Here is a 25,336-nt window from a genome sequence, read left to right on the forward strand (position 1 = left end):
CTTTTTAAAGGCTGCAGGGGAGAAAAAAAGTCATATTCTTATCGGTGAATGTGCCTCATTTCATTTCCAGAACACAAGAGTCCAAATTTTGGATTAAAACTGAATCTCTGCAACTGCCAGCTCACTGCCAGATCCACACGTTGTGACGACACTACAGGTGAGGTGGGGTTTTTTTCTGTTTTGCATGAAATTCCTCCTCCCTCCTTTCTGAATTTTGATTTCAGATGAATGGTCCCTGGTGAATAATTCATTCATACCGAGTTGAAAGAGAGCAGGTGGAAGTGCTGCACACACACACACACACACACAGGTTCGGGTCAGTGGGACGAGCAGCCGCTACCTGGAGCTGAGCCACGCTGCACCGCTTTGGTTACACATCAAACAATGTTTCACGTGCACGGCCCGTGTTTTATACTTTGCGCGGTGGTGAAGCCGAAGCCGAAGTGCGGCGGCGTCAGAAACAAGTTGTCAGGCTGCTGCTCGTATTTCAGCAGCTCCCGTGCAGGCGGCCGCTCGCTCGACCGTTGGCCCGTCTCCAGCAGCATCGTCGGAGCTGCGCTGCGCACAGAGGGCGCGCCCGGCCCGATCTGTCGCCCTCTTTTTTTATTCTTTTTCTTTTACCCTCCACTTTGGCTCAAACTCGCAGCCAAACACAAACTGCGAGCTCGTCGGTGCGCAAAGTGTTGAGCCGAGGCTCTCGCGGTTGGCCAGATTAACATTAAGCAGCCCCGCCGGTTCCTTTTCATAATTCAAGGGCGGGTTTTATAAAAGATGAGTCGTTCTGATGCTGCTGACAGTGTTGGCCTTCGCCGCTGTGCGAGCAAGCGAGCGAGCTAGTGAGCGGCGCGCGACTGCCAGTGGCGTGCGACATGCTTAGACTAATGCCATGTATAATTCATCTGTAATAATTTATGGATATTATGTGGGTTTGTAGGGCTAAAGAAAGAGTGAACGCAGTCACCGCCCCTTCGTTCTCCTCCGTTATTGTCCTCCTCCTCGTGTCATCTCTGCTAAAGTGAACAATCCCACACATCCCACTCCAGAAATCCTTCGGCAGGATGGAAGACTCTCCCCAGTGTGTCACAGGAAACACCGCCGCTGTTGTTGTGACAGAGCTGCAGAGTGGCACCAGGAGTAGGTCAGCAAGAAGATCCCGAGGTGCCAGGGTGCAAGTCGGGGTCCTTCCAGGGCATGCTCGTGCTTCCTGCGTGGATTTAATTTAAGACTTATAAATAAGGAATGAGATTCAGCATTCCTCGCCTCAGCGGACTAAATGGCACGACGTGTCGAGTGGAATTCATCAAAAATTGCCCCCGAAATAGAACAACAAACTCCCAATCCGCTTTGGAGGATGTCGGCTGCTTCCAAAGTCAACAGGTGGTCTTGTAAAAAAAAAAAAGACAGAAAAAAAGGCAGCGTTATCCAGCATCAAGCCACCTTTCGCTGCGCCACTTATGCTGATTGTCTCGACTCTCGGCTGTAAATCTACACGTGAGGCACAGGAAGCCGGTGCGTTCGGTGTCCAATTGATTCATACATGCGGGGGTGTCCGCTTTCACAGGAAGTGGAGCCGCGGCATTAAAGGCCGTCACATCCGCTGCTGTTTCATCACTTTGTTGGGCCTGTGAAAAAAGTGCCAAAAATATAATATGAAGATATTCCAGCGGGTCTCGTCCAAGCAACCCCTCCCCCCCACACCCCCCCTTCCCTTCCTCCAAAAAAAACAAAACAACACACACATGATTTCCTCTTTAGTTGCCATTTTTCAGAGAGACATGAGAGGAGGTGGCGAGTTAAAAAGGTTAATCTCTCCGGATGACTGCCTTTATCCAGCACAGCGGCTGTGTTTGTCGCTCCCCTTTTGCTGCCTGTAATGGAAAGCAGCAGGGGTCCGGCCCGGCTCGGTAGCTGCACCAGTGTTGTTCTATCATTCTGTCACCAAGGCCTTGATGAACACAAGCAGGGGCAGCCCATGGGGGGTGTTGCAGAACAGAGAGGGGCAGCAAAAAAAAAAAAAAAAAAAAGAACTAGGGGGGAGGTTTGGATACGATTCACTTCAAACGCCCCCTCCTGATGAAGATTGATCGCTCGCAGGCTAAACCTGCACAACCAGTTGTTTTGTTTTACTGAGAAGGGCTCTCTTTTTGGCATCGCACACTTCTGAGCCAGATTCTCAGGGTTGCATTGCATTATTGCAATGTGGACACACAGGATTTTTTTTATATAAATGCAAAGGCACCGTGATTTTTTTTCCCTTTACGTGGGAACTAACTGGAAACAAACCCATCTCTGACGGAACGGAGAACCAAACAGCGTCTCTGCTCCAGAGCAGTTTGCCCACATTCAAATGAAGTTTTATGCAGCATTAAGACGGAGTGGAAACAGCTCATATCTATGCACATTACTGCCATGGAAAAGTGTCATAGATGAGTTTCTCACACTCGGTGAGAGGAAAAATAGTGGGCGTCGCCTTAGAGTCGAGAGTAATTGTGAGACACCTGAAATCTGTGCTAGTCAGTCAGTGCACGGCCTGCTTACAGCTTACGGCAGTTTGTGGCTTCTCTCCAAGTACTGAGCTCATATATATGCACAATGGACAAATTAGCCACTCTTGAACTGGGCGAGTTTAACTGGTTGTTAGTCCCTCTCTGCTAGCCCCCTGCGACAAACTGGCAACATGTTCGGACTGCACCCCCACCATCACCTCTCCTGACATAGCTGGGAGATGCTCGCCCATCTCAAGACTGCAGAATAAAAATGAATAGAAAATGAGCAGTTGCATTGGAAAAGAAAATACGCAAGACTGGTCTAAAATGACAAAATGCACATTTTTCTCTCGAAAATTGCGCAAAGATGTGCTGAATTTAGCATTTCCCTATTTTGTCAAACCTCGCAGGCATGACAAAATAGGAGCGTGTAAGTGAGAATCTTGCATGGCTTCTGGCCAAACACTGCACGGTCGGCCGGGGGAGCTCCTCCCACTTCCTTGTGCAACCGCCCTCCCTCCCCTCCCCTCCCCCAGCACCAACCCCACCTCCCCAACATCGCTCCACTCCTCTCCATGCTGCTGCTGCAGAGGACTCCGCCTGCTCCCTCGTCCACGCTCCACCTCTGCACAGTGCACACTCACAGCATTACAGCACCACGGCGGCGGCGGCGGCACTCGAGCACGCCCGGCTGGATCGCAGAGCTCCCTCCGGCCACAGCAGCTCTCCTCCCGGTCATTAAACTGTCGCATGAGACGGTGAAAGTCTGACGGATAACTCTTTTCTTTTTTCTTTTTTTCTGAAGAGCGATCCGGGAACAGCTGTGAATTTCTTCTTGTCGACTGAGGTTTTATCCCCACCGCCTCCATTTTATTTTTATTTTTTTATTTTTCTCGGATAGCCGCTGTGTTGTTACCAGGGGGAACGTCCGAGCAGGTAAGCAAGGCTGGCAACAAAAAAATAAATAATAACCTTGACGTGGATACACAGTCAGTGTGGCTCTGTATCATCACACGTTTGGGTTGAAGGAGACGAATAACAGGAAACGTGAACATGTTTTTTATGAGATGCCGCTGCCACCTGCCGCAATGAGAAAAAGCAAATGTTCGGCACCAAAGGAAAAAAAAAAAAATCATTATTTTGTCGCAGAAAAATGGCAGTGTTTTTTTTTTTTTTTTTTTTTAAAGTGAAGCACGTGCGACGCCGCCACCGCTGCTGCGCGTGCCCTCTCCGCGTCAACGCGGGCGTCTTTAAGGGGGGAAAAACAGGTGTCTGTAAGTTCCGATTGATTATTCCACTCAAGTTGTCCAGTGCATTTTGGCGGAAAGCCCGAGCGAGGGTCTGGGCAGCAGGTTGCACCGCCGCCCCCCTTCCTCCTCCTCCTCCTCCTCCTCCTCCTCGGCCCCCTGGATGAATGGGGCTGCGCGAGTGTGTGGCAGCCATAACAAATGTAAAGGGATTTGTATTCAAGGCGGGTTACACTGACCTGCTTATCGGACCACATGTCCGTTGTCTCATTATTCTGAGTATTCTGACTCGCAGTAATTTGAGTGAGTGCGCGCGCCTTTTCCCCATGCACATATGTACATGGCAATTCCGCATAAAGCAGTTCCAGGCGCAGAGTGAGCGTTGATTAAAAGCCATCACATGACCTGGCCTTGCTTGGCATGTTTAGGGGCTTGTTCGTCTAACGCTGCCGCCAGAGTGTTTTCCCAGCTGTTGGGTGCTGATAAGCCTTTTAACCTTTACCTTGTCACTCCTTTTGGTCATCATTCACGTTTATGTTTATGTTTATGTTTGACTTCCGAATGGTGTTTTCAGCTCAAAGCAGATGTTTTGAGTTGTCAAGAAGTTAGTCTGAAGTCTCTTTAATATGTGGTCTACTGTCTCGTCGTCACAACGAAGCGCATTGTCGGTTTCTTGAGCTTTGTACCCCCGGGTCACGAACGGGCGCTAATATAGACTGGAACACCAGCAGTGTTTTCCATCAAGAGACCTCAAAATGTGTCATTTCTGCCCAGGATTCTACCAGAATAGTACCGGCTCATTTTTTTTATTTATTTTTTTCCTCCCATCAATTGCGCCAGCCCTTGAATCTTGCTGTGTGGTTCAACTTCTGGCATTTACGTGTGTGTTTTGACAAGTGAAAAATATTGGACCTTGAGCTTGGACAGGTGTGGGGAATGTCGACAGCAGAGCCTATCTCTGCTTGAACAGAGCGGAGCATGTAAACAGCAAGAGACAGAGGAAACATAACCTGAAGTGCTTCATTTTCTTTCTTTTTTTTTATCACTGCATCTTCAAACAAATGACTGCTTGTGCGTTCTTGCTTTCTGCTGGGAAAGTGGAACAATAGAGGCTAAAAAAAAATGCCACAGGCAGCCAGATCTCAAGTTACTGAACTGACTGTGACAGTTCTATTAGGTTAAAAAAAAAAAATCCCCCTGACAAACTCTTGTATGTTTGAAGTCGCTGACGTGCAGGCAGTCGACGTGCCAGCTGAAAAGCGGAATGATGTGATGCTTCACAACGCGTGACTCATACATAATAGCACAAGATGTTAGGCAAGGCCCCCGGCCTCGCTCGGCCGTCGCAGGAGCGGTTAAGCAAACAAGCGAGTTGGTGGGTTGCTTTCCTGCTAAAATTGAGTCACACGAGAACAAAGAAAAATGTAAACAGGAGTTATCGCCTGCCACCGGAAGAGGCGTCATTCCAATGTGGTTGGCATCAGCCACGACTGGCCATTTGTCTTACATGCCCAGGGCTTTGCTTTAACTGTAGTGTGTCGTATCAAAAGTCAACAAATGCGGGATTTGCCGTTGAATCTGTAATAACATCGGATGAAAGAACACCTGATACCGAGGTAATAATTAGGACTCCTGAATGACATTATGATACCGGGGAGCAGCCGCTCATTGTTCCCCACTTGTATTTTCTAGTTTACCCAAAATAATGGGTCTCAATGGCAGTTTAATGCCGCAGTGGATCACGGCGTCGCCTTGTTGTGAGGCAACTAAAGCCGTGTTAGAGGAACCTAAACGGACACCCAGGTGCAGGGACACCAGTGATCTCTGTGGCACGGTGTTGATCCTCTCACTGTCAGTCCAGTTAAACAGGACCCACAGCGAGGTGTTTGACGAGTCAGTTTGTTTGCGAGGGTGGGAGGGCACACATGTGGCGGTGGGAGCCGGTGAGAGCGAGTGTGGAAACCTGGCGTGGGGGGGAGGGAAGCTCGTTGTGGGTGTGAGATTCACCCTGGTGAGACTTGCGCCTTTAGACATTCCTGGCATTCCGACCTCCGGGATGCTTGAGGCTCCGCCGTCTTCTTCCTCGCATGTCGGGGGCTGCGGAGGACTGGCGGGGCTTTCATGTTGTTGCGTCTCACACCGACGGGCCTCTTTGGTTGAGCAGAAACCACACCCCCCCCTTAATTTAGGGAGGCCATGGGAACAAGTAGCCGAGCAGACAGCGGGTCATCTAAAGTCGCATCAGATGACACTTAAATCCCAGCCGGGGTCTTTTATGGGTGAAGACACTTGTTAACCCCGTCACTGTTGTCACTTTTATAACAACGTGGAAACGGCAGTTGAGCGAAGTTGTTTATTGACTTCTTCATTTTTAGCCCCTCTGCATCTTGATTAGTGCTTGAAGCGCACCAATTCGTCCACATCCCCTACAATATCTCAGCTTGGTACAGAGTCACCATTCATACCCTTATTAGGATGAATTAAAAATTTGGTCTACAGAATTAAAAAGTAGATAAAGGAAAGGATACATGGCAGTAGGCCAGAGGTGAAAATGTCAAAGCTAAAGGCTTCCGTGGCATGAAATGCAAAATTTGGCATGACATTAGCAGTGAACTCATTTTGAAAACATTGGATCTGTGCCATCATGACAAAAGAAAACAAAAAACAAGATCAAATTACAATAAGTCCTTTTATTCATTCAACAGAAGACTTTCATCCGGTATGAGCTGTAAGCAAATTGTATAGCAAATCATGGCTGCATCTAGTTAACCATGTACCCCACTGTTCTCTTTTTTTCCTCTCCACATACTCTCTGGTGACCCACATCCTGTCGTGCCGTAACCAGCCATGACAGTTTTCCCTGCGAGGTCACCCACCAGCCACCTCTGACCAAACCGAACTGAGCAAACCCAAAGATGTCAGCCTGCAGTGACTTTGCTGAACACGTGTGGAAACCTGGCTCTTGCAAGAACTGCTTCCACCCGCTCAGCGCGCACCACAAGACTGCCGGCGGCCGAGGTGGCAGCGTGCCACCCCTGTGTTCAAAAAGCAGCCTCGGGGGCGACGATGAAGTAGCTTCGGTGACGCCCTACAGCAAGCCGACGATCGCCGTCAGACCCACCATGATGAGCCTGGACAACAGCGAATCCGTGACAGACGTCAACATGAACGTTGAGCAGGTGACTCTCCTCGATTTCCATTTCTTTTCCTTGTGAGAAGGTGTATCGTGACGTCTTTTCTAATTTACGCCCGTGTTTGCATTTGACAGGAGAACACAAAGAGCCCAGTTGAGCGTCTGGGCCTTAAGAAGCTGCTGGGCCTGTCTTCGCTTTACATTGATAGTAACGGTTGCAACAAGTCCAGCAGAGAGACGGCTCTCAAGAGTCCTGAGACCAAGGCGGACTACAACAACTGTCTCTCCAAAGCCTCGTTATCCCCAAACATCCTTCCTAAAGACTCAATGATTATCAGTAATATCTTTGTCACGCAGGAGGACGGTCGAGGCCCCCAAAGTTTGAAGAAGAACGCCAGTGGGGACACTTGCAAGCAGCAGAATGCAACGGTCGCGAAAACAAATAGCACTTACAATGGGACCAGCGTCATCAACATGGCAAACTTTCAGGAATCCCAACAGGCGCCAATGGATATACCCCTTTCTGTTGATCCTCCCAGTCCTGCCACAGTTCAAGGCAATGATATCAGCAGCGTGGCTGCGACGACCGCTCCAGCTAAGACATCAAGCCTCTCTCCCACACGGGCCTCGAGCATTGACGGCATGAGTCCGAATCCGCTACCATCCCCAAACTCCCCTCCTGTCCTGTCTAAACAAACCAGTCTGTCAGACTCCTCCTGTTCTTATCGCAGCAGTACAGACTCACTTCCTGGGGCGGATGGATCGGTAGGAGGACAGGCAAGGTCAGGGAGCCCCCAAAGCCCGGCAGACATGGATAGCACACAGTCGGCGCCCAATTCTCCAGACGGAAAGCCAAGCTCGGAGCCCATATACGCTGAGAGCACCAAGAAGAAGAGCAGGCCGCACGAAAACGGAGTGCCGTCCAATCAAGAGTCCCCAAACAGGGACAAGAACACGTCCCAGTGCAGGGAGCTGGAAGCTCTGGGAGAGAAGCAGAGGGCGACCATCACGGTCTTGGCCACTCACGCCGAGGAGAGCAACCGGACTTTCTTCCTCAGCAGTCCCGATTCGGCCATCAGCACCCAGTGCCACTTCAGTCCCACAGCACGCAAAGACCCCACCAGCCCAGCCTTCCGCTGGCCCAGCCCGAGCCGTAGCGCGCCGTCTTTGAGCATTGAAACCAACGGTAGCCCAGGGTTGTACCCAAAACCCCAGTGTAGCCCGCCAATCCCCCCAAAAAGGACCACCCGTTCCCCCAAACTGGGTACCTCCAGCCTCTCGCCGTCCATGTCCTCTCTGGTTTCTCTACCTGACCTCCCCAGGCTGGGCGCTTCCAGCCTCTCGCCGTCCATGTCATCCCCCGTCCCGCTGCCCGAGCTCTCCATGCTCTTCCTGGTCTCTGCTCCAGAGGGCCATTTCAAGCTCCACCAGGAAAACCAGAGCACGACGACGCCCGAGCGCTGGCACAAGCCCCACCACCCGAGTCCCGGCTGGAACTGTCGCATCGAGGAGGAGGAAGAGGAGGAAGAGAGGGAGCGGAAGGAAGGCGAGAAGAAGAAGGAGCTGGCAGCCGAGCCGGGTACCAGCCCACGGGTGTCGGGCCCCGTTAATGGTGCCGCCGTCTGGAAGGAGGCCAGGGACTGTAAGGCCCACAGCAGCCCCCCTCCGGCGACAGAGCCAGGCACGGCCCCCCCGGCCGCCGCCAACAATGGTGCCTGTCAGGGGAAGGCCAAGGGCACCGGCGCGGAGAAGGAGAGCAAGCAGAACGGGAGCATGCCGGCCGGGCAGCCGCTGTTGCATGGCAGCTCGTCAGAGCTGCTGGCAACGGCGAAGGGATCTGCAGGCAATGAGCCCAACCCACCTCCCCCACCTCCGAAAAAACTGCACAGGTAAGGAGAAATTTTATTAAGACTTGTTGGGGTGGGAATGGACGGGTTACTTATGATTTACCCTAAAATAGGGCAGTGGAATTACAGACTTTTGAATATTTTCGGTTATAGTTGTCAGTGAACATTGAGTAAAGTACCAGTCGACTGTCCTTCCGGATTGAATAGATTTACACATATCAAGATATTCAGTTTCTTACTCAAACCGGGGCAAAAGTGAGCAGTACTTAAGAAGTTATTCAAATGTCTCTCTCTGTTTGATAAAGCAAAGGAAGCACTTAAGCAAGCGAGGCCTTGACTTTCTTTTTTGCTCAAAATTGAGGCGGAAGGTTTTGGTGTTTGAAAGAGGAAGCCCAGTAGACGTTTAACCACATACTCGCTCGCTACCGTGTACACTCGGTGAAAGGTTACCGCTACCTTTCAGCATACTTCCACATGCTACTAAAGGTCCTATTTGTATTCTTGCCTCACAGTCCCGTACCTGAGATCTGCATTAGAATTAATGGGAGTGAAACTCAGCCGCGGGCCTGTTTTCATCGCAATCTATAATTTAAAACACTTGCAGAACATGCACTCGGTCCTAAATGCTCCGGCACGTTTCGCTTTCTGATTGGACAGTATATATAGCCTCGGAGCTACTTATCATATATATTGCCTGTGACAGTGTGTATGCGGTGTGTGTGTGTGCGTGCGGGCGCGTGTGGCTTGCGAGCCCCACTGTGCCTTCTCCTTTCATTGCATCATTATTCAGCCTTGAGTCAGCCTCCGTTCTGCCGCTTTGTCATCATTCAAACCGTTCCCGGCGAGCTCGTCAATGCGCGCCTTGTTCCATTCATTCCAGTAATGTGACTTTTTCAGTTCTAATTAACGCACAGAGATTGTCCCCGTTAAATAGCCTCCTGCTGTGTCACGTTGCTGCGACATTTGTTTTGGCTGCAGCCAGACGGGTGCAATTGTCAAGAAAGGAAGCGGCGTCATTGCCGTCGGCGTGCGTGTGCGGTGAGGCGACGCCGCCGCGGCCGGTCTAGTCGCGGCATTTCAGCTCTCGTCACATGTACAGAAACATAAACATTCCCCTTGAGGCTACGATCCCGGACGACGTAGCAATTTCGCAGCACCGACATTTAAAGGCGGGTTTTTAGCCTGAGTCTGCACGGGGCTAAGAATACACAACCCCCGTGTGAGTCAGCGACCAAAAGTATGAGCAGAGAGACGAGGCCTCGCGCTGCAGTTTTCAGAAGTAATCCCACCAGAATAGACTTTTGCATCGTCTGCAACTCCCAAGTACATCTTCTCCAAAGAGGCAGATGTTCCGCTCGTCCTCAAACCCAGTGGAGCAGGGGAGGGGGGGGGCGGAGGAGGACGGCGGCGGCGAACGGGAACGTCAAAGTGTCGAACAGACAGATTGGCGATCACATTTCCTGGACCCTTATGTCCTTATGTTTGTGGTAATTCTAGGAAGGACCCGTCTCCCCCGGTTATGACATAGCCGACATTCTGCGCTGGTAAAAATACACCTTGGTGAGGCACATGTGGGGACACGCCTCGAGTCGAGAACCAGAGACAGTTGTGGTTATGGACAGCTTTTTTTTTTTTTTGGTTGAGCCAAGTTTATAGGTGGGCTAAGTCTGTCTCTCTTATTTTAATCAGCAAGTGTCTTGTCACCAGGGATGAAGCGGGAACTAACGGGGGAGGCCAGTAAACCTGCCTCGTCCTCCATAGTGACCTCATGACCTCACGCCGTGGTCAATCTCATCCTGGCACATGCGAATCGAGGAAATGTGCAGATTTTCCCACGAAACAGATTGAGGAACAGCGTCGGCCACACAGTTTACATGGCAGCTGCAGAAAAAAAAAAAAAAAAGGGACGAGCTCCTCTGACGGGGCAAATGACTCACTGCTGTTAATTCAGGAGCAGTTTTGTTTTTCTCCATCTCAGATGCTCCACCACCATGTGGCTCGTTATCTGTTTATCTGCAGAGTTTGCAGAAAAACAAAAATGTCAGCGCGGCAGGACGGACGCCAAGCCGCGAAATCTGCTCAACCCGTCGCGCTGAAAAGTTTTGTCTTTGTCGAGGCAAGCGCGTGTGGCTGAGCCTGATCGCGCCGATCTCGACTCTTGCCCCCAGAGGTCTGACGGCCCACCCATACTGCAGGTAAATCAGAAGCTGTTGAAAAGCCGCCTTTGAAATTGCGGAGAAAGGGAAAGAAACCCGAGGAAAGTCGTCTCGGAGCATCGTTCTCATGTGGTGACTGATTTACAGATAAAAAAAACCCCAGAGAGCCTCGATAAGAACCTGCCTTGCGGTGAACTCGTCGTAGCCGGTTGACCTATATACCCTGTGCTCCGTCAGCGAGGAGGAGCGCTTGTGCCTCGACACGCACGTGCGTGAAGTTTATGCTTAGGCACTGTTTAACAGGGGAAGGTGCGCCAACTAGTCGCGCTCGTTCCCAGAGGGGAGGGGCGGCACAGAACAGATTGTTGTCCCCCGGCAACTCCCCAAACCGTCCCCGGTCTGGCAGCCCCGCTTGCCATCAATGGAAGCAGAATTTATAGCTGGGCCATGTGGGTTTTAAGTCCACGCAGCCAGTCCCGGGCATGCGTTGGCTTTTGCTCTGTAACCTATTGTTCCAAGACGCGTGGCCCCTCCCTCGGCGGATCCATCCTGATCCCTTCAGTGCGGCGGAACAGATAGCATCTTGTTGCTGCCTGCCAGACCTAAAGCTGCTCCAAAGTGAACCACCAGTGTGCCAGTATGGGCGCTTTGATTTCCCTCTTCTAGCGGGTGCCGGCTTTTTATTTTCCCCCCTTCCCATCGAGACAGACTTTAAATACACATGTGAGTCGTCCGGACCCGGGATTGTGTTTCGCGCGCATGGCGGGGGCTTTAGAAGGCCGGCGGTCGAATGCGAGGGCCATTCTGTGCCCGCCACCCCGACGAGGACCTCCGCCTCCCACCGGCGCCAGGTAAGGCACCCGGCTGTGTCTCGCTTGCCCTGTAGCGTGCGGTTAGCGAGGAAGAGAGCTGTGCTGACACGTCCGCCGGGGCGAGGAGGAAATGAGGCTGCTGTTGACGCGGGGAAAATGCTCCGAGAGTTTCAGCGTGCCTCCGGAAGATCATAATAAAGCGGCAGAGTTCTCAGAAGTGAGCACAGGTGGCTGCTTATTTTCACAACCGCTATTTGGAGCTCGGCTCCAAAGTGGCTTTTTGTGGCAAGCCGACGGTCAACGCCTTGTTTTTTTTTTGCTTTCTATGTCCTTTCATTACCACTGCCATTTGAGCTCTGAACCGCTTTCCAACCGCGTGTTTGTTTGTTTGTTTATTAGAGTGAACGATTAATAAAATGCACGGAAGGGGAACTAAAGTGTAGCTCCGTGCCGTGGCTAATGGAGATAAAGGCAGGATTGTCATGAACAAGAGGCAGCCAGAGATGGCTCATATAGAAAAAAAAGATTACAAGGCAGGCCTGGAGCACTTTGCAGGAGATAACGGAGCTCGGCGTCACACATTAATGGATCTTTGTTTCAAAGACACGGGTTATATGGCTCGAAAGCCATGTCGTCACTGCAGAGCAACAATACACCAGTTTGACCTTCTTTTTTTTTTGTGTTTGCATGAAAACAAGGTGACAGGTGCTTAACCTAAGTGTTTCATTATCAGTGACCAACCACTTTCTTTACCAGCAACACAACACTTGTATGGCAAAACTAAAAGGGAAATGCGACAGTCCCCTCCAGTCGTCACTCCCTGCAAATGCTTGTGTAGTTTCAGGGCAGCGTTTAGCGCACTTGCGGCGTCGTCATGAAAAACGTCTGCCTGGTTTCTTGTGGGGATGTTGTCGCTGCGCGGCTGCTGCAGGATTGCGTTACACGGCCCAGGTGTACCTGAATGAATGAGAGCGCAGCCCTGAGTCAGCCCATGACCCCAACCTCGCTTGTAACAAAACCTTGAGTCACGTGTCACCGCTAATGCCGGCGGGGGGGCGTAATTCGCTTGGCAGGGTTTAATTTCATCACTTATTGCGAGTCAGGCCGCACCCTCTCTCTCTTAAACACTTGCTCTCTCTAATTGAAAGAGACTCGGGGAAATGTCACGCTCGCGGTCGTGGGTGTTCCGACCTGATTTTTTTGTAGATACGCCATCGTATTGAGAGGGGGGGGGGGGGAGGAGCCTGAAAGTGAAATCAGCCCGTGAGACCTCAGCTGGGCTCGGGGTCTCGTCTTTCAGTGCTGCTATCTCCGGCCACTTAGCCCGCTCCGCTCCCCTGCACAAACACTCCACCGCACTAAAGCCAGCGGCTTTATTAATACTCGGTGCACATGTCTGGGTTGCTTGTGTGTCAACACAACTGGTCGGGTCGGGTTGGGTTGCTACTGTAGCCAGACTGTTTACAATTTAAATTAGGGATGTTGTTGTTGTTGTAGGGACTAATTGCATGACTTGAATCACGGTGAATTCTTGTAAACAAAGGAAATGTTGGGTTGTTTTTTAATTAAATGAAGTTGTCAAGTTGTCCATTAGTGGACAACTGTTAAAAATCTCTTTAGCAATGTTTTCAATCATTGATATGTGACCTTCAACTCTCTAAGAATGAACCCGGTCTTTTGTTTCTTTTCCCAGCTGTCGACTTTCAGAAAGTGCGTCATAAATCACCCCTTTGTGAGGTCACAAACTGCACTGGTCAGCATGTTGTGACCAGCCAGGTGTTCCGTCCTATTGTTTGTACCATTTTAAACACGTTGAAGTCAAAGTTCCACTTTTAGCGGGAAGCTTAAGATCAGCGTTTTTTTGGAGGAGACTCTAAACAGAGGGCTAAATATCGTGTGTTTTTTTTCTTCTTCTTCTTCTTTTTAATCTTGCCAGGCGGCACAAATTGAGTTTATGCTGAGAAATAAAGACGTGGGAATGCTTATGAGCAGCCCCTTCATGCTTGTGTGTGTTCCTTACCGTACTAATAGAAGTGAGAGGCCCCTCAGTGTGCACGCCCTCGCCCTCGTGCGCATCCTCCCGCAGGACGCGCACACAGCGACATTCCTCCTGCACCCGAGGAGGGCGTCTCGGCTGTTTTGGATCCAAATCTGAGCGATCTGGAGGCAGACGTGCACAGGCGCGCACGTGCACGCATGCACCCATAATCCCGCGCGCCGCGGCGCCAAACGGCTGCCTCAGCGTTTCTACCCGGCGCTTTCATCGCGGCTGGTTTTGTCTGTAAAGCGATAGCCACAGAGAAAACCTCATCCTTTGCAACCCCCCCCCGCCCTCCTTACCACCACCACCACACCCCTCCCCACCCTCCTCTCGCTCTTCTCCCCCTTTTCTTCCGCTCGTCTGTTTGTTCTGCTGATTTATGGCGAAATTAAAGTCAGGCAGGGCGGTAGATGAATGGATAGAGGAGTCGTTCTTGGGAGGGAAAGGAGGCAGGAGAGATGAAGGCGCAGGGTTGGACTCCCCCCGAACCCCCCGCTCTCACTCACCCCTCTCCTTCCCTCGAGCCATTAGTGCTTATAATGAGACATACAGACGTCCGTCCGTCACACTAATTGGTTGCCTTGATTAGGAAGTCTGTTCGTGCACGGCTCTCGTCAGTACTTAAGGCAGCCATAAAGGTTGGCGGCCGAGCAGAACGAGACCACAGACCTTTGTGTTCATAGGCGGGAAGCAGACGGCATCTTCTTGCTTTGTCTCGGAATTTTTATTTGATTTATTCAGACGCAATAAAAGGCACCTTTGCCCCATGACGTGCACTGCTGCGGCTCGGCGAAGGTGTTTGCGCGCGGTGTGCCTCGCCTCAGTCTACGGCCTTTACGGGAGGAAGGTCAGGGAAACAAGGGAACTGAATGACAGGAAGTGACATACAACCACAGAACAAGGATCTGAAGTCTGTTAATACATTTTTGTGTTTTGTTTTTTTTCAGTTCTTTGAAATGTCCCTTTGATTCAATACGTTTACTCGCTGTGGGTTTGAAAAAAAAACAAAAAACCTTTCATTGTTTGCCCTCTAAAGCTGCAGAAAGTGCAGGGAATCCTGTCATTGCCACAGTAGCTGCTGTTTGTGGTTTGGGCCATGTGACACAACGTGCTGAAAGAGATATAATAAGCGACTGAGCGACATTACTGACGCAGAAAAAGTGAGCAAATATCAGAATTAACCCAAACAGCAATTTCTGACTCATCACGTGTCTCTCGGAGCTTCTCGTGCTTTGGCAATGCCGCTGAAATTGAGAAGTGCTGCTCTGAAAAGTGGAAGTGGAACTACGCTCGATGACATCAAAGTTGACACCATCTGCTGCTGCTGTTTGATAGGAGGAAGCACAGCGCTTCCACACTTGCAAACGGGGACAGGTTACGGAATTAAAAGTGATTTATGTGCGATGTACTTTTTATTGATCCATGTGTCACTGACTCTGGTGTCTTCTGACTCGCAGGGTGTGCGGCAAGATGAGCGGCAGCAACGTGGAGCTGGACCGCTGCAGCCAACAGGGCTCGCTTGAGAGCTCCGCCTCCACGTCCTCGCTGCGAGGCCTGAGCAGCGGCAGCTTCGCCACCGCTTCCACTGACAGTCTCGCCACCGACACTGGTAAGACACAACATCCTTTAGGTCGGAGCCTGTTTAGCTCACATGCAAAGTCAGCCAAAGTAATGTGGAATCGGGAAAAGAAAAACCTTGCATGAATATTTGATTTGTATAAGTACTTCTACACGTACAGATACCCGAAGAGGCCAAAGTTAACTTGTACTACTCTTGTGATGCCTGAATAAATTTGGTGTTGAAATATTTATGCAAATCTTTCTTTTCCTCACTCTGTATTTGTATGCTTGGATGTACACAAACATCCAAGTGTCCACGCTCAAGACTCTTGTTATGTTCCCCCCCTCAAATTCCATTGGAAGTATTTGAAACATCCAGCTGGTGAAGAGCCTTTCGAGAACTTGAAGGGTAGATCGGTCTGACGCAGGTAGCGACGGCCTCCCGTCAGTGCGAGGGACAAAGTTAGCCGCGTGCCGCCTCTCCATGGCTCACTGTGATGTGCTGTGATGTGTTTGTGTGGAACTGCCGCTGTGCAAGTAGCAGTGTGGGTCTCAGCAGCAGCCAGGCTAGCAGTATTTTTTATTTTTTTCAGCTATAGTGGCCTGTTCTGCAGAAGAGGATTCGGGCCACGAGAACAGAAAAATAGATTTTTTTTTAGATAGATTTTTTTTTTTTTTTCAAGTTTCCAATTGGAGAATAAAGTTGAAATTTCAACTTTATTCACCAAAATTTTTCTTTATTCACAAAAATTCTTCTTTTTTTACGTTGACTTTATATGCGAAATTCTGTTTTTTTTAATTTTTTTACATCGACTTTTTTCACGTAATTTTGTTTTTTTACGTCGGCTTTTTTCACGAAATGTCAACTTAAAACTCAAATTGAAAACTTGAATAAAAATCTCCCTTCTGTAATATTTTTTTATTTTCTTATGGCCCTAATCCTCTTTCGTATTTTCTCTTAAACGTCACAGCTAAAGTGAAGGTGAGGTCGAACACATTGTGCCCCAAGATTGACTTTCTACCGGAGCTTTGCAGGATGGATGATTACATTTTTTGAAGTGTCAGTTATCCAGCTGCAAGGATCTAAATTCAGATAAGGAAAAATAATAGTTGACAGAAGTTGTTACTTCCTCGCGTTTGTACTATATGCGCAAACACGGAGGTCTGATTTTTAATGACAGAATTCAGGATTTCGCCAGTGGCAAAAAACTCCGGCCGGTATCTCCGGATGAGCGGCGTGCGTCCCCAGTTTGGGAGGCGATTGTCATCCTTCACAGATGAGCTTGAAAACGTCTGCGGCGCTTGTAATTGCCACAAACTTCCTGGGTAAAACGTTGTTTGAAGAGATAATTACGGCTTTCTGATAACGAGGGGGGGAAAGGGCTTGGCTACATCCCACAGAGCACTTTTTCCCCTCCCGCTCCCTTCGCAGCCTCCGTCCCCACATCTGCGAAAGCAGTTATTCGAGACGGCACCGCGCAATTACCTCAGTATCTCAGTCTGCCTGGAGTGCAGCGTCAGGTTGCGGCGCTTTAGTCTTTAATTGACAAATGGATCGCGATTGGACGGAGGACGCCGTGAGCGTCGGCTTGAATGCCGGGCCGTGGAAATTTCCAGCTCTGGGGAGGAAACGAGGTACGTGTTAATATTAAAGCGGAGCAGCAGGCAGTGTCAGTAGGCGTGTGTATTAAATAAAACATACCGGGAGCCTTTCAGCCCAGGACTGTGTGAGCCTCTCACTAATCCAAGGTTACAGCAAATTAATTTACAAGGCACCCAGAAAGAGGACTTGGTGTGAATCATCAAGAATTGATGTATTTTCTTTTTTAACGGAGGTCTGGTAGAGTACAGAAAGTGTAGTTGTGGTTTTTTGGACGAGGGGCATTAATTCTTTAGTCGTGCTACTTAAAATGCAGCCGGGTGGCGTAACTCTGCATAAAGAATCCCCCCCCCCCAAAAAAATGAGCCCGAATTCTTCACGACGGTTGAAAAATTTGCCTAGCAACAACTCGCAAGCTTGTAAATAACCCATAATAAGACCCTTCACACTCGGCGTCCTTCTGCCCTCCTCTCATTCACTTCCCCTCCGCTGGTCCGTTCCCAGTCAGGGTCCCACCAACAATGTGTGGCATTTACCCTGGAATCAAGACCCTCCCACAGGAAGCCTGCACCGACTTCCTGCTCCCTGATTCTCGGTCGGCTAATGGTTATTTTAACATTTGTGCCAGGCACTGCAGCTTTATCGCTCATCCATCAGGTCAAGCTCCAGCTGAAACGTCTCCTGTTTGGGACCCTGAATGTCACCGAATCAGTCGCGCAGTCGACCAGCGCAGTCACCCGCTGTCTCCCTTGCCAGGTCCCCGGGATGCTGCCCGACTGTCCTGCTCCTCTCCTTTCGCCAGGAGTCCAGCGGCCTCGGCTCCGGGTTCTCCTCACCCGCCTTCCTTCAGCAGCCCGACCATCCAGCCGCCGCCGCTGCCCGAGAAGAAACTGGTCAACCGCACGGTGTCGGCTCCCGATGCCAACGGGCGAGCCTTCGTCCCGGCGTACCCGCGTCTCCCGTTCGCCGGCTCAGAGAGCAACGTGTGCCGGCCCGCCGACGCGGCCTCCAGGTCCAGTTTGCCGTCCAGCCCCGTCGACGTGCGCTCCATGTTCTCCTCCAACGAGTCGCTGGAGCGCTGCCACGGCCTGCAGGCCCGACCCGCCAGGTCCCGGACGCTGGACGAGCCCCTGAAGACCCCCGGCCGGCTGGGCGTCCACTGCAGGACCAGCATCACCTGCTCGTCCTCGCCGCAGCTCAACGCTCCCTTCTCGGCCCCCGAACCGGGCCTGGCGCCAAACGTGGGCTCCAGCCTGCAGCTGCAGACCCTCCTGAGCAACATCGACAACCGGGAGGGCGTCTACTCCAAGCTGGGGGGGCTGTACGCCGAGTCCCTGCGGCGCCTGGCCATGAAGTGCGAGGACCACTTCACCCGCTCCCAGAGGAACCCGCTCCGGTTCGAGGAGAGCAACTGGTCCCTGTTCCGGCTCACGTCCAACAAGCCCAGCTGCAACGCAGGAGACGCCGTCTACTACTCGGCCGCCTGCGCCTCGGACCCGAGCAACTCCTACGCCGTCAAGGTAAATCTTGAAAATACAACACAACATTTGTTTGTTTGGTTTGTCTTACAGGACATCAGCGGCAGCGACGATCCTAAAAATCCACGTGCATCGTAATCCTGCAGCAAATACATCACTGTCCTCTCATTTGCCAGAAGCAAGCGCAGATCATTGGCCCTGCCCGCGTGCCGTGCAGCCAAACAAAAGTCAAACTTTGCTAAGTCGAGTCAACGGAAAGCAGCCTGTGGCACCAAGCGTGACCGAAAAGAGCTTTCGATAAATAAATAGAGCCGGGAAGATGCTTACTGAGCCCCACGTTCTTGACAAGGAGCTCAGACCGAGACGAGTGGCCAAACATAACAGTCAGATTATGCTTCTTCTTTTTTATTCTTGCGGGCTGCGGTGGGTTTTAGCAGGCAAACACTCTGGATTAAATACGAATTGATTGATGAGATTCGCTCGGTCAACTCAACCCAGTTTGTCCAAAATGCAGCATGATGAGAACCTGCGACGGTGCTTTTGTCCCGGATAACGTGGAGGTATTTCCCTCAGCTGGGGGCGGGACATCCCCTCTCGGCTCGCCTCCGTTCTTCAATCACTCATTTGCACGGCGGATGTTGCAAATCGATTTCGACCCGGCAGGGATTTAACAGTTTGAAGGGCGGAGGAAGGAGGAGATTACAGTGGAGTTGTTCTGCCGCAGCCCAAACCTCCAGGGGCGTGCAGTGTAAACAGCCAGGAAGTCGGGCGTGGAGTCACCCCCCCCCCCCGCTAACCTTTGGTCTCGGAGTTGTCGGCCTCCGTACAAAGCGCCGGCTGTTACTCACGGCCTCGCCGAATGTCTCAAGGCCCAATTAATCTTTACATTCCGGCCAGGATCAGCAGGCAGACAAAACACTGTTGTCACACACACACACACACACACACACACACACACACACACACACACACACACACACACACCTAATACAGATCATGAAGTACTTGAAAGCACTGGCGCTGAAACTTTTATGGACTGATAATCAGTCGGAAAGTTGGGATTACAGTATATTAGTAAACCTGATCCGGAGCCAACTGCAGAACACGGAAAAAAAATATAGTGAGAGGAACTCGAGACACTGAGCGACACAAATAGGTTTGCGGAGTGAGAGGATTCATTGATCTTCATCATGGGGCCCTTTGTGATGTCACAGAGAGCTGCACTGTGGGATGGTGTTGGATTCGCTGTGTGAAGTTCACTGGCCAGGCTGGAGACACAGGAGACGTTCAGAAAAATAAAAGTGAACTTGACTCAACTGCTGCTAGTGAGCAGTCTTGTTGGGGATTACTCCATAAAAGTAATGCAACTACTGATTACTCCTTAATAAAGTAATCTGATTACTTCTTCAACTACTTTGTTTCGAAAGTAATCAATGAGTAATTACTTTACTAATTACTTTAGTTAAGAAAAGATAAAGCAGCACTTCCTCAGTGCTTTGGAATGAACTTTATTAAAGTGCAAATTTTGCAATTCCAAATATTTCCTCTGTCCTCTCAACATGAATGAATGTTTGCTCTCTGAACACAAACTGCACCTTTCACAGAACAAACCTTCGGGAAAAGTAACAAAATCGTCACTTGATAAAGTATTATGATATCATTGCCAGTTTTGCCACAGTAATCCAGTTACATTACGTCACTCAAAATGTAGTTTATGTACAGTAGTGGATTACTTAGTAATAGATTACTGGCCAACACTGCTACTGAGTGACTTCACCAGGAAGTGCACCTGCGGTGGCGTCTCGCCATGTCACTAACAAGGATTCTTTTCTTGGCTGTGCTCCTCCCCCTCCTCTCCTCTCCTCCCTCCTTCCTCCCCTCTTCCTCTCAGATCTCTAAGGGCACGTCGGTGGAGGCCAGGCAGGGTCACCTCTACGGCCTGTCGGTGCAGCAGAGCATGCCCCCGCACTTCAACCTGCAGCAGGACTGCGGCCACTTCCTGGCCTGCGTCCCCCAGAGCATGTCGCCCAGCGACGAGGCCGCGGCGCCTGCCGCGCAGAGGACGGCCACGCCCACGCCGCCCGCCGCCGGCCAGCAGACCGACAGGGAGCGAGTGGTGGTCATCACCTCCGAGATCCCCAGGCAGACGGCGGCCGACTTTGTCCGCGAGTGGGCGGCGTTCCACAAGACGCAGCCGGAGGTGTACGAGCGCCGCGTCTGCTTCCTGCTGCTGCAGCTGTGCAACGGCCTGGAGCACCTGAAGGAGCACGGCGTCACGCACCGCGACCTCTGCCTGGAGAACCTGCTGCTGGTGCCTCACCACCGCCGGCCGCAGCAGCAGCACCCCTCGCAGGCCGCCGCCGACAGCAACGGTAACGGCGGCGGCTCCGACGTCCAGCGGCAACTCCCCCGACTCCTCATCAGCAACTTCGCCAAGTCCAAGCGCCGCTCCTCCGACGACGACGCCTCCGGCGCCAGGGACGCCCGCGTCAAGCGCGACCACGCCAGGCTGGCGCCGGAGATCGTCTCGGCCGCCCAGTACCGCAAGTTCGACGAGTTCCAGGCGGGCATCCTGATCTACGAGCTCCTCCACCAGCCCAACCCCTTCGAGGTGCGGCCGGCCCTGCGGGAGCAGGACTACCGCTGCGAGGACCTGCCGCCCATCCCCGCCGTGTCCCTGTACTCGGCCGGCCTGCAGCGGCTGGCCCAGCTGCTGCTCCAGCCCGACCCCATCAAACGCATCCACATCCAGGAGGCCAAGCGCGTCCTGCAGAGCCTGCTGTGGGGCCCCAGGAGGGACCTGATGGAGCAGCAGGCGGAGAGGCGAGGCGGCGGCAGTGGCGGCAGGGGCGGCTACTACGCCGGAGCGTCCCGCCACGAGGGCCTCCTCAACTGGCTGGACGTGAAGCGGGCGCTGCTCATGATGAAGTTCGCCGAGCGCTCGCTGGAGCCCGAGAGGAACGCCGAGCTGGAGGACTGGCTGTGCTGCCAGTACTTCTCCTCGGCCCACCCGCTGTCCCTGTGCCACACCGCCGAGCTGCTCTACTCCCTGAAATGACACCTAAAGTGAGCGTGTGCGTGTGCAAAGGCACAGAGGCAATGCTTGAATGTGTACGTGTGTGTGCAAAAAATAGACCAATCAAGTCAAAGGTAATGTCTGGACAGGGTCATCCTCCTGGAGATACTGTGAACCCGCTACGTGCACGAGAGCTGCGCATCCAGCTAGCCGTCCACCGTCAGTTTCCTGCTGCTGCAGCAGACCGGCAGCGAACAGGACAAAACCACACCGAGCTGTGAAGTTCAGATTTTAAGTTTTGACGTTCACTCGCAGACTAAAATCACCTTCTTTCAGTGTTTCATTCTAAAAAAAAAACAAAAACAAAAACAAAAAAAGAGGCAGAACATGGGAGCCCAGACATCAACCTGTAACACACTGACCAAAGTTTTAACGCTTGCCACTGTCCTGTGTATTTATTAAAGTGCGATATTCGATCAGAACACCTTCATAATCCTCTGTGTGCGTCCGCTTGTGTCGTATCGGTGTAGTCGTGCAGCTAATTTTGTTTTTCTTTGTTTTGTTTTTTTTCTTTGTTTGTTCAGAAAACTTAGAGACACACATTATTGCACCTTTTTTAATTCCCCCTGCTGGTCTATTACTCAAAGTGGTTGTACAGTACAATGTGCATGCAACGTTAAAGGTCCCATGCTGAGGGTGAAACCTGGTCGTGGTATCAGTGCTCTTAAACTTCTTTTTTTAGCACACACTTCCTGCAAAGTGAGGAAGCCAACGAAGGAAAGATGAACTTTTCTCATTTCTGACGAGTTCACTGACGGGAAAAAGACACATGCTGTTACTCATACTGGTGTGAAAGTGAATTTTGCATAGTGTGGGACCTTTAATTGAACATGTAGCCTCAAAAAAAAGCTTGACGTATCACAATGTTCGCACACTGCGTAACAAAGACTTTTGACTTGAACCCATCCTCAGTCACCGTCTGTGTAGCACAATGCAGCTGTGATTGGACTGACGGAACAATTAGGCCGATTTGCTCACGCAGGATTGGCTGCCAGCTTATTTCTTCCCCTTAATTGTAGCCCATCTTAAAATGTTTGGTCGTTTGTCCCCACCCCCCACCCCCCTAGTGCCTTTTGTTCCTTTTGTGTTACGGTGACGCGAAAGCCAAATGTAAATATGTTGCTGAGCATCAGTCTTCTTGTGAAACTGGAATTTCACAGAATGTTCTGACAAACAGAGCAGTTTTTTGTACAGTGATTTGTCGATGCGCCCGAGCAGGTCTTAAAAGGCCACAAATATGAGCAGCAGTCAAGAAAAGAAATATATTTATGATATAATTTGGTATCTGGTAGTGATCACTGGATTGTTTTTTTGTTTTTTTGCCTGTTCATTTTCTTATGTTGCATATGGAGCTGTTCTTTCTTTTGTGTTATTTTGTTTTAGCAGCAGTTACGCCTCTGTTTTCCACTCCCTCATTTTGGCTGCACAGAAAATGTTGATTTGAGTTAATTTTCTCTTTTTTTTAATCCCCTGCAGCAAGAATTGTAACAAACAGAAAACTGTCTGTCCCAAGGTTCAAGAACGGTTCTGTTCACGACGGATTGCTGATGTTCTAACGTTTAAAGAGACTCTGGTCTGAACTCACAACTAACACGCCATTCATTTGGGATTATTTTGTGTCTGCATCTCATCAATAAACCATGCATATATTTTCTCACAGTATCCACTTTCGTTTCTGTTGTGTATTCATCACAAATATTTTTTAAAAAATAAAATAAAAAAGCAAAAAGTGGGAACTGAAGTGAATGATTGGGCCAGAATTAAGAGAAGAGATGAAACTGGATTCTGCAGTGTTCACATCCAGGATGGACACTGCTGGTCGCACGTGTGGAGAGGAATCCCGATTTGACTTGGGAGGCCCCGGGGCTAAGACAGACCTCAGACATTTCCGCCACCTCAGTCACACACACACGTACACACCACCATGCAGCTTTCTGCTTCACATCCTTCCTTCCAAACCACTGGCTGCGCCCTTGTCATAGGTGGAACTATGTTGCTATGGTGCTCTGGCCAATAGTGTTCCATTTCCAGGAACGCAGTCTTCTCTCTGCCTCCTTCGTTTTTGTGCAAATGTGCACGGGCAGAGGGGAGTCAGAATGAGCCTGTTGAGCAGGAATTTACACACACACACACACTTCTATGGACAACTCTCTGTTTTAAATTCTTCTTTAAATTCTTAAGTCATAGAAAGATTGTGGGTTTAAATCTATTTTGACAATGTCGGGTTATAAAGTCAAGCAAAGAGACTCATGAGCTTATCAACATAAATAGCTCAGCATGATAGAAGACTGACTGGAATGTCCGAGGTTGTTTGTTTAAGCCTTCCATTACCAAGTTTGGCTCTCTCTTTTCTTTCGTTTTTTTTTTTTGTATGGTAAAGACCACACACCATAGTGTAAGATTGTTGGTCTGCTTCTGCCGGTGACTGTCTGACAGGCTTAATCGGTGACACAAAGACTCAGCCACCAAGGGCGGACACGGATTCATCAAGACAGGTGAAACCCAACCCTAGAAATGCGCAAGTAGTACACAACACGACACAAAACACACAATCGCTACTTGGATGAAATGAATCTGAAATAGTCGTACTTGGATTATGAATACAAAAAAGCTCATTACGAAAAAGAAAAATAGTCCTATTAAACACTGTTGTTTTCTTGTTTGATTAAAAAATAATACATTCCTGACTCACACAGAGATGAACGCTACACAAATTCCTATCATGAAACGAGTGGAAAGAGTGCAAAATCTGAACATGTCTGATTTATTTATTTATTTATTTTCTTCCCTCACCTGCTTTTAATGTTGTCCCTCTGTTGATTGATGGTGGTGACCGTTGGTCAATCCTCAAACGTGCCAGAGGCAGCACAGTCTTATCTGGCTGAAGCAGATGAGGGTTTGTTGGGCCTGGTAGAGGTTCTTCGGGGGGGGGGGCCTGCATGCTCTCCCAACAGTAATTAGTGGAAATCAGCACCTGCAATGTCACAGCGTTGACGAGTGAAATGGCCTCACCAGAGAACACTGATGGCTAGCCTCAGCAAATTTAATGATCCAACAGGAGATAAGAATGACCCCCCCCCCCCCCCCCCCCCCCCATTGTTTCCATTTCAGCTTTAGGTTTAAGGAACAGCAAAAATACCAATGGCTGGTTTAAAAAATAATAATAATGAGAGTCTCTCAATTGACAAGGGTCCTAAAAGCCATTTAGCTTCAGTTGCTAACAGTCCTGCCCAACTCGCTGTTTCCTCTCTCGCCATGCTGCCTTCGTCTTCTTCTTTCTTTTTTTTTTTGGCCCACAACAATAAGGCCCATTAATCTTTAATAGGAACAGACCACTCTTTACACTGACATGAGTAAAGTCAAATGCATGTGGTAAGAAGTGGTCCAAAATTGAAGACGAGGGTTTGAGTGGAACCCTCTTCGGAGAACTTGTCCTAAAAACCCTGTTTAGGGGTTTCACTCAGACAAGCGGTCGATCAGTTGAAGGAGTTGAGAGACGGCGACAGAAGATGACGAAATCTTGATTTCCGCAGACACTGCGTTGGAATTTCTGGTGATATACTGACACCTACCGGCAGTACTACACTTTAGTTTCAGGGTTTCACTTTATGATCCAACTGCCAATTTACACAGTACGCGACCACAATTTAGCCTTTGCCGACAGCGCTCGTGTTTCCCCTTTCATTGTGTTTGTATGTTAAGTCATGAGCATTAAATTGAGTTATTATGGTAAACTTTTAAAGTCCCTTTAAATGTAATCGCAAAGTCTGTCTGTGCAGGTTTTCAGTCGTCCAGCCCAGGTCAGCTTAATGCAGAAGAGTGGAAATGAAGCAGTTGGACTTGTTCTTACGATCTTGATCATGTTTCCCCTCTCATCCCAATTGCTTCTACAGTCCTTAT

At 50.1% G+C, this 25,336-nt stretch overlaps 1 protein-coding gene across 3 annotated transcripts; it reads left to right on the forward strand.

The window, feature by feature from the left end:
* The first annotated feature begins 135 nt into the window (after nt 1–135).
* On the forward strand, nt 136–23,098 carry prag1 (PEAK1 related, kinase-activating pseudokinase 1). Of its 3 annotated transcripts, none has more exons than XM_076043629.1 (6): nt 136–157; nt 6,579–6,912; nt 7,002–8,755; nt 15,180–15,331; nt 17,639–18,402; nt 20,252–23,098. In XM_076043629.1, exons 2-6 carry the CDS (start codon nt 6,649–6,651, stop codon nt 21,416–21,418), a joined length of 4,101 nt encoding a protein of 1,366 aa, XP_075899744.1. In that variant the 5' UTR covers nt 136–157; nt 6,579–6,648; the 3' UTR covers nt 21,419–23,098. The 3 variants fall into 3 exon arrangements, with proteins under 3 accessions (XP_075899744.1, XP_075899741.1, XP_075899743.1); XM_076043626.1 differs by lacking the exon at nt 136–157 and adding an exon at nt 3,062–3,422; XM_076043628.1 differs by lacking the exon at nt 136–157 and adding an exon at nt 3,685–3,760.
* The last annotated feature ends 2,238 nt before the right edge of the window (nt 23,099–25,336 follow it).

The sequence above is a fragment of the Nelusetta ayraudi genome, unplaced genomic scaffold, assembly GCF_046127955.1.
Source record: "Nelusetta ayraudi isolate G7.1 ecotype Tasmania unplaced genomic scaffold, CSIRO-AGI_Nayr_v1 ptg000076l, whole genome shotgun sequence".
In the NCBI taxonomy this organism is placed as follows: Eukaryota; Metazoa; Chordata; class Actinopteri; order Tetraodontiformes; family Monacanthidae; genus Nelusetta; species Nelusetta ayraudi.

Bases quoted from the DNA above. Each gene is read 5' to 3' on its own strand.
- prag1 (XM_076043629.1), top strand. From the start codon at position 6,649: ATGTCAGCCTGCAGTGACTTTGCTGAACACGTGTGGAAACCTGGCTCT. The intron at 8,756-15,179 runs GTAAGGAGAAAT...TCTGACTCGCAG, and splicing joins CCTCCGAAAAAACTGCACAG to GGTGTGCGGCAAGATGAGCG. The intron at 15,332-17,638 runs GTAAGACACAAC...CTCCCTTGCCAG, and splicing joins CAGTCTCGCCACCGACACTG to GTCCCCGGGATGCTGCCCGA.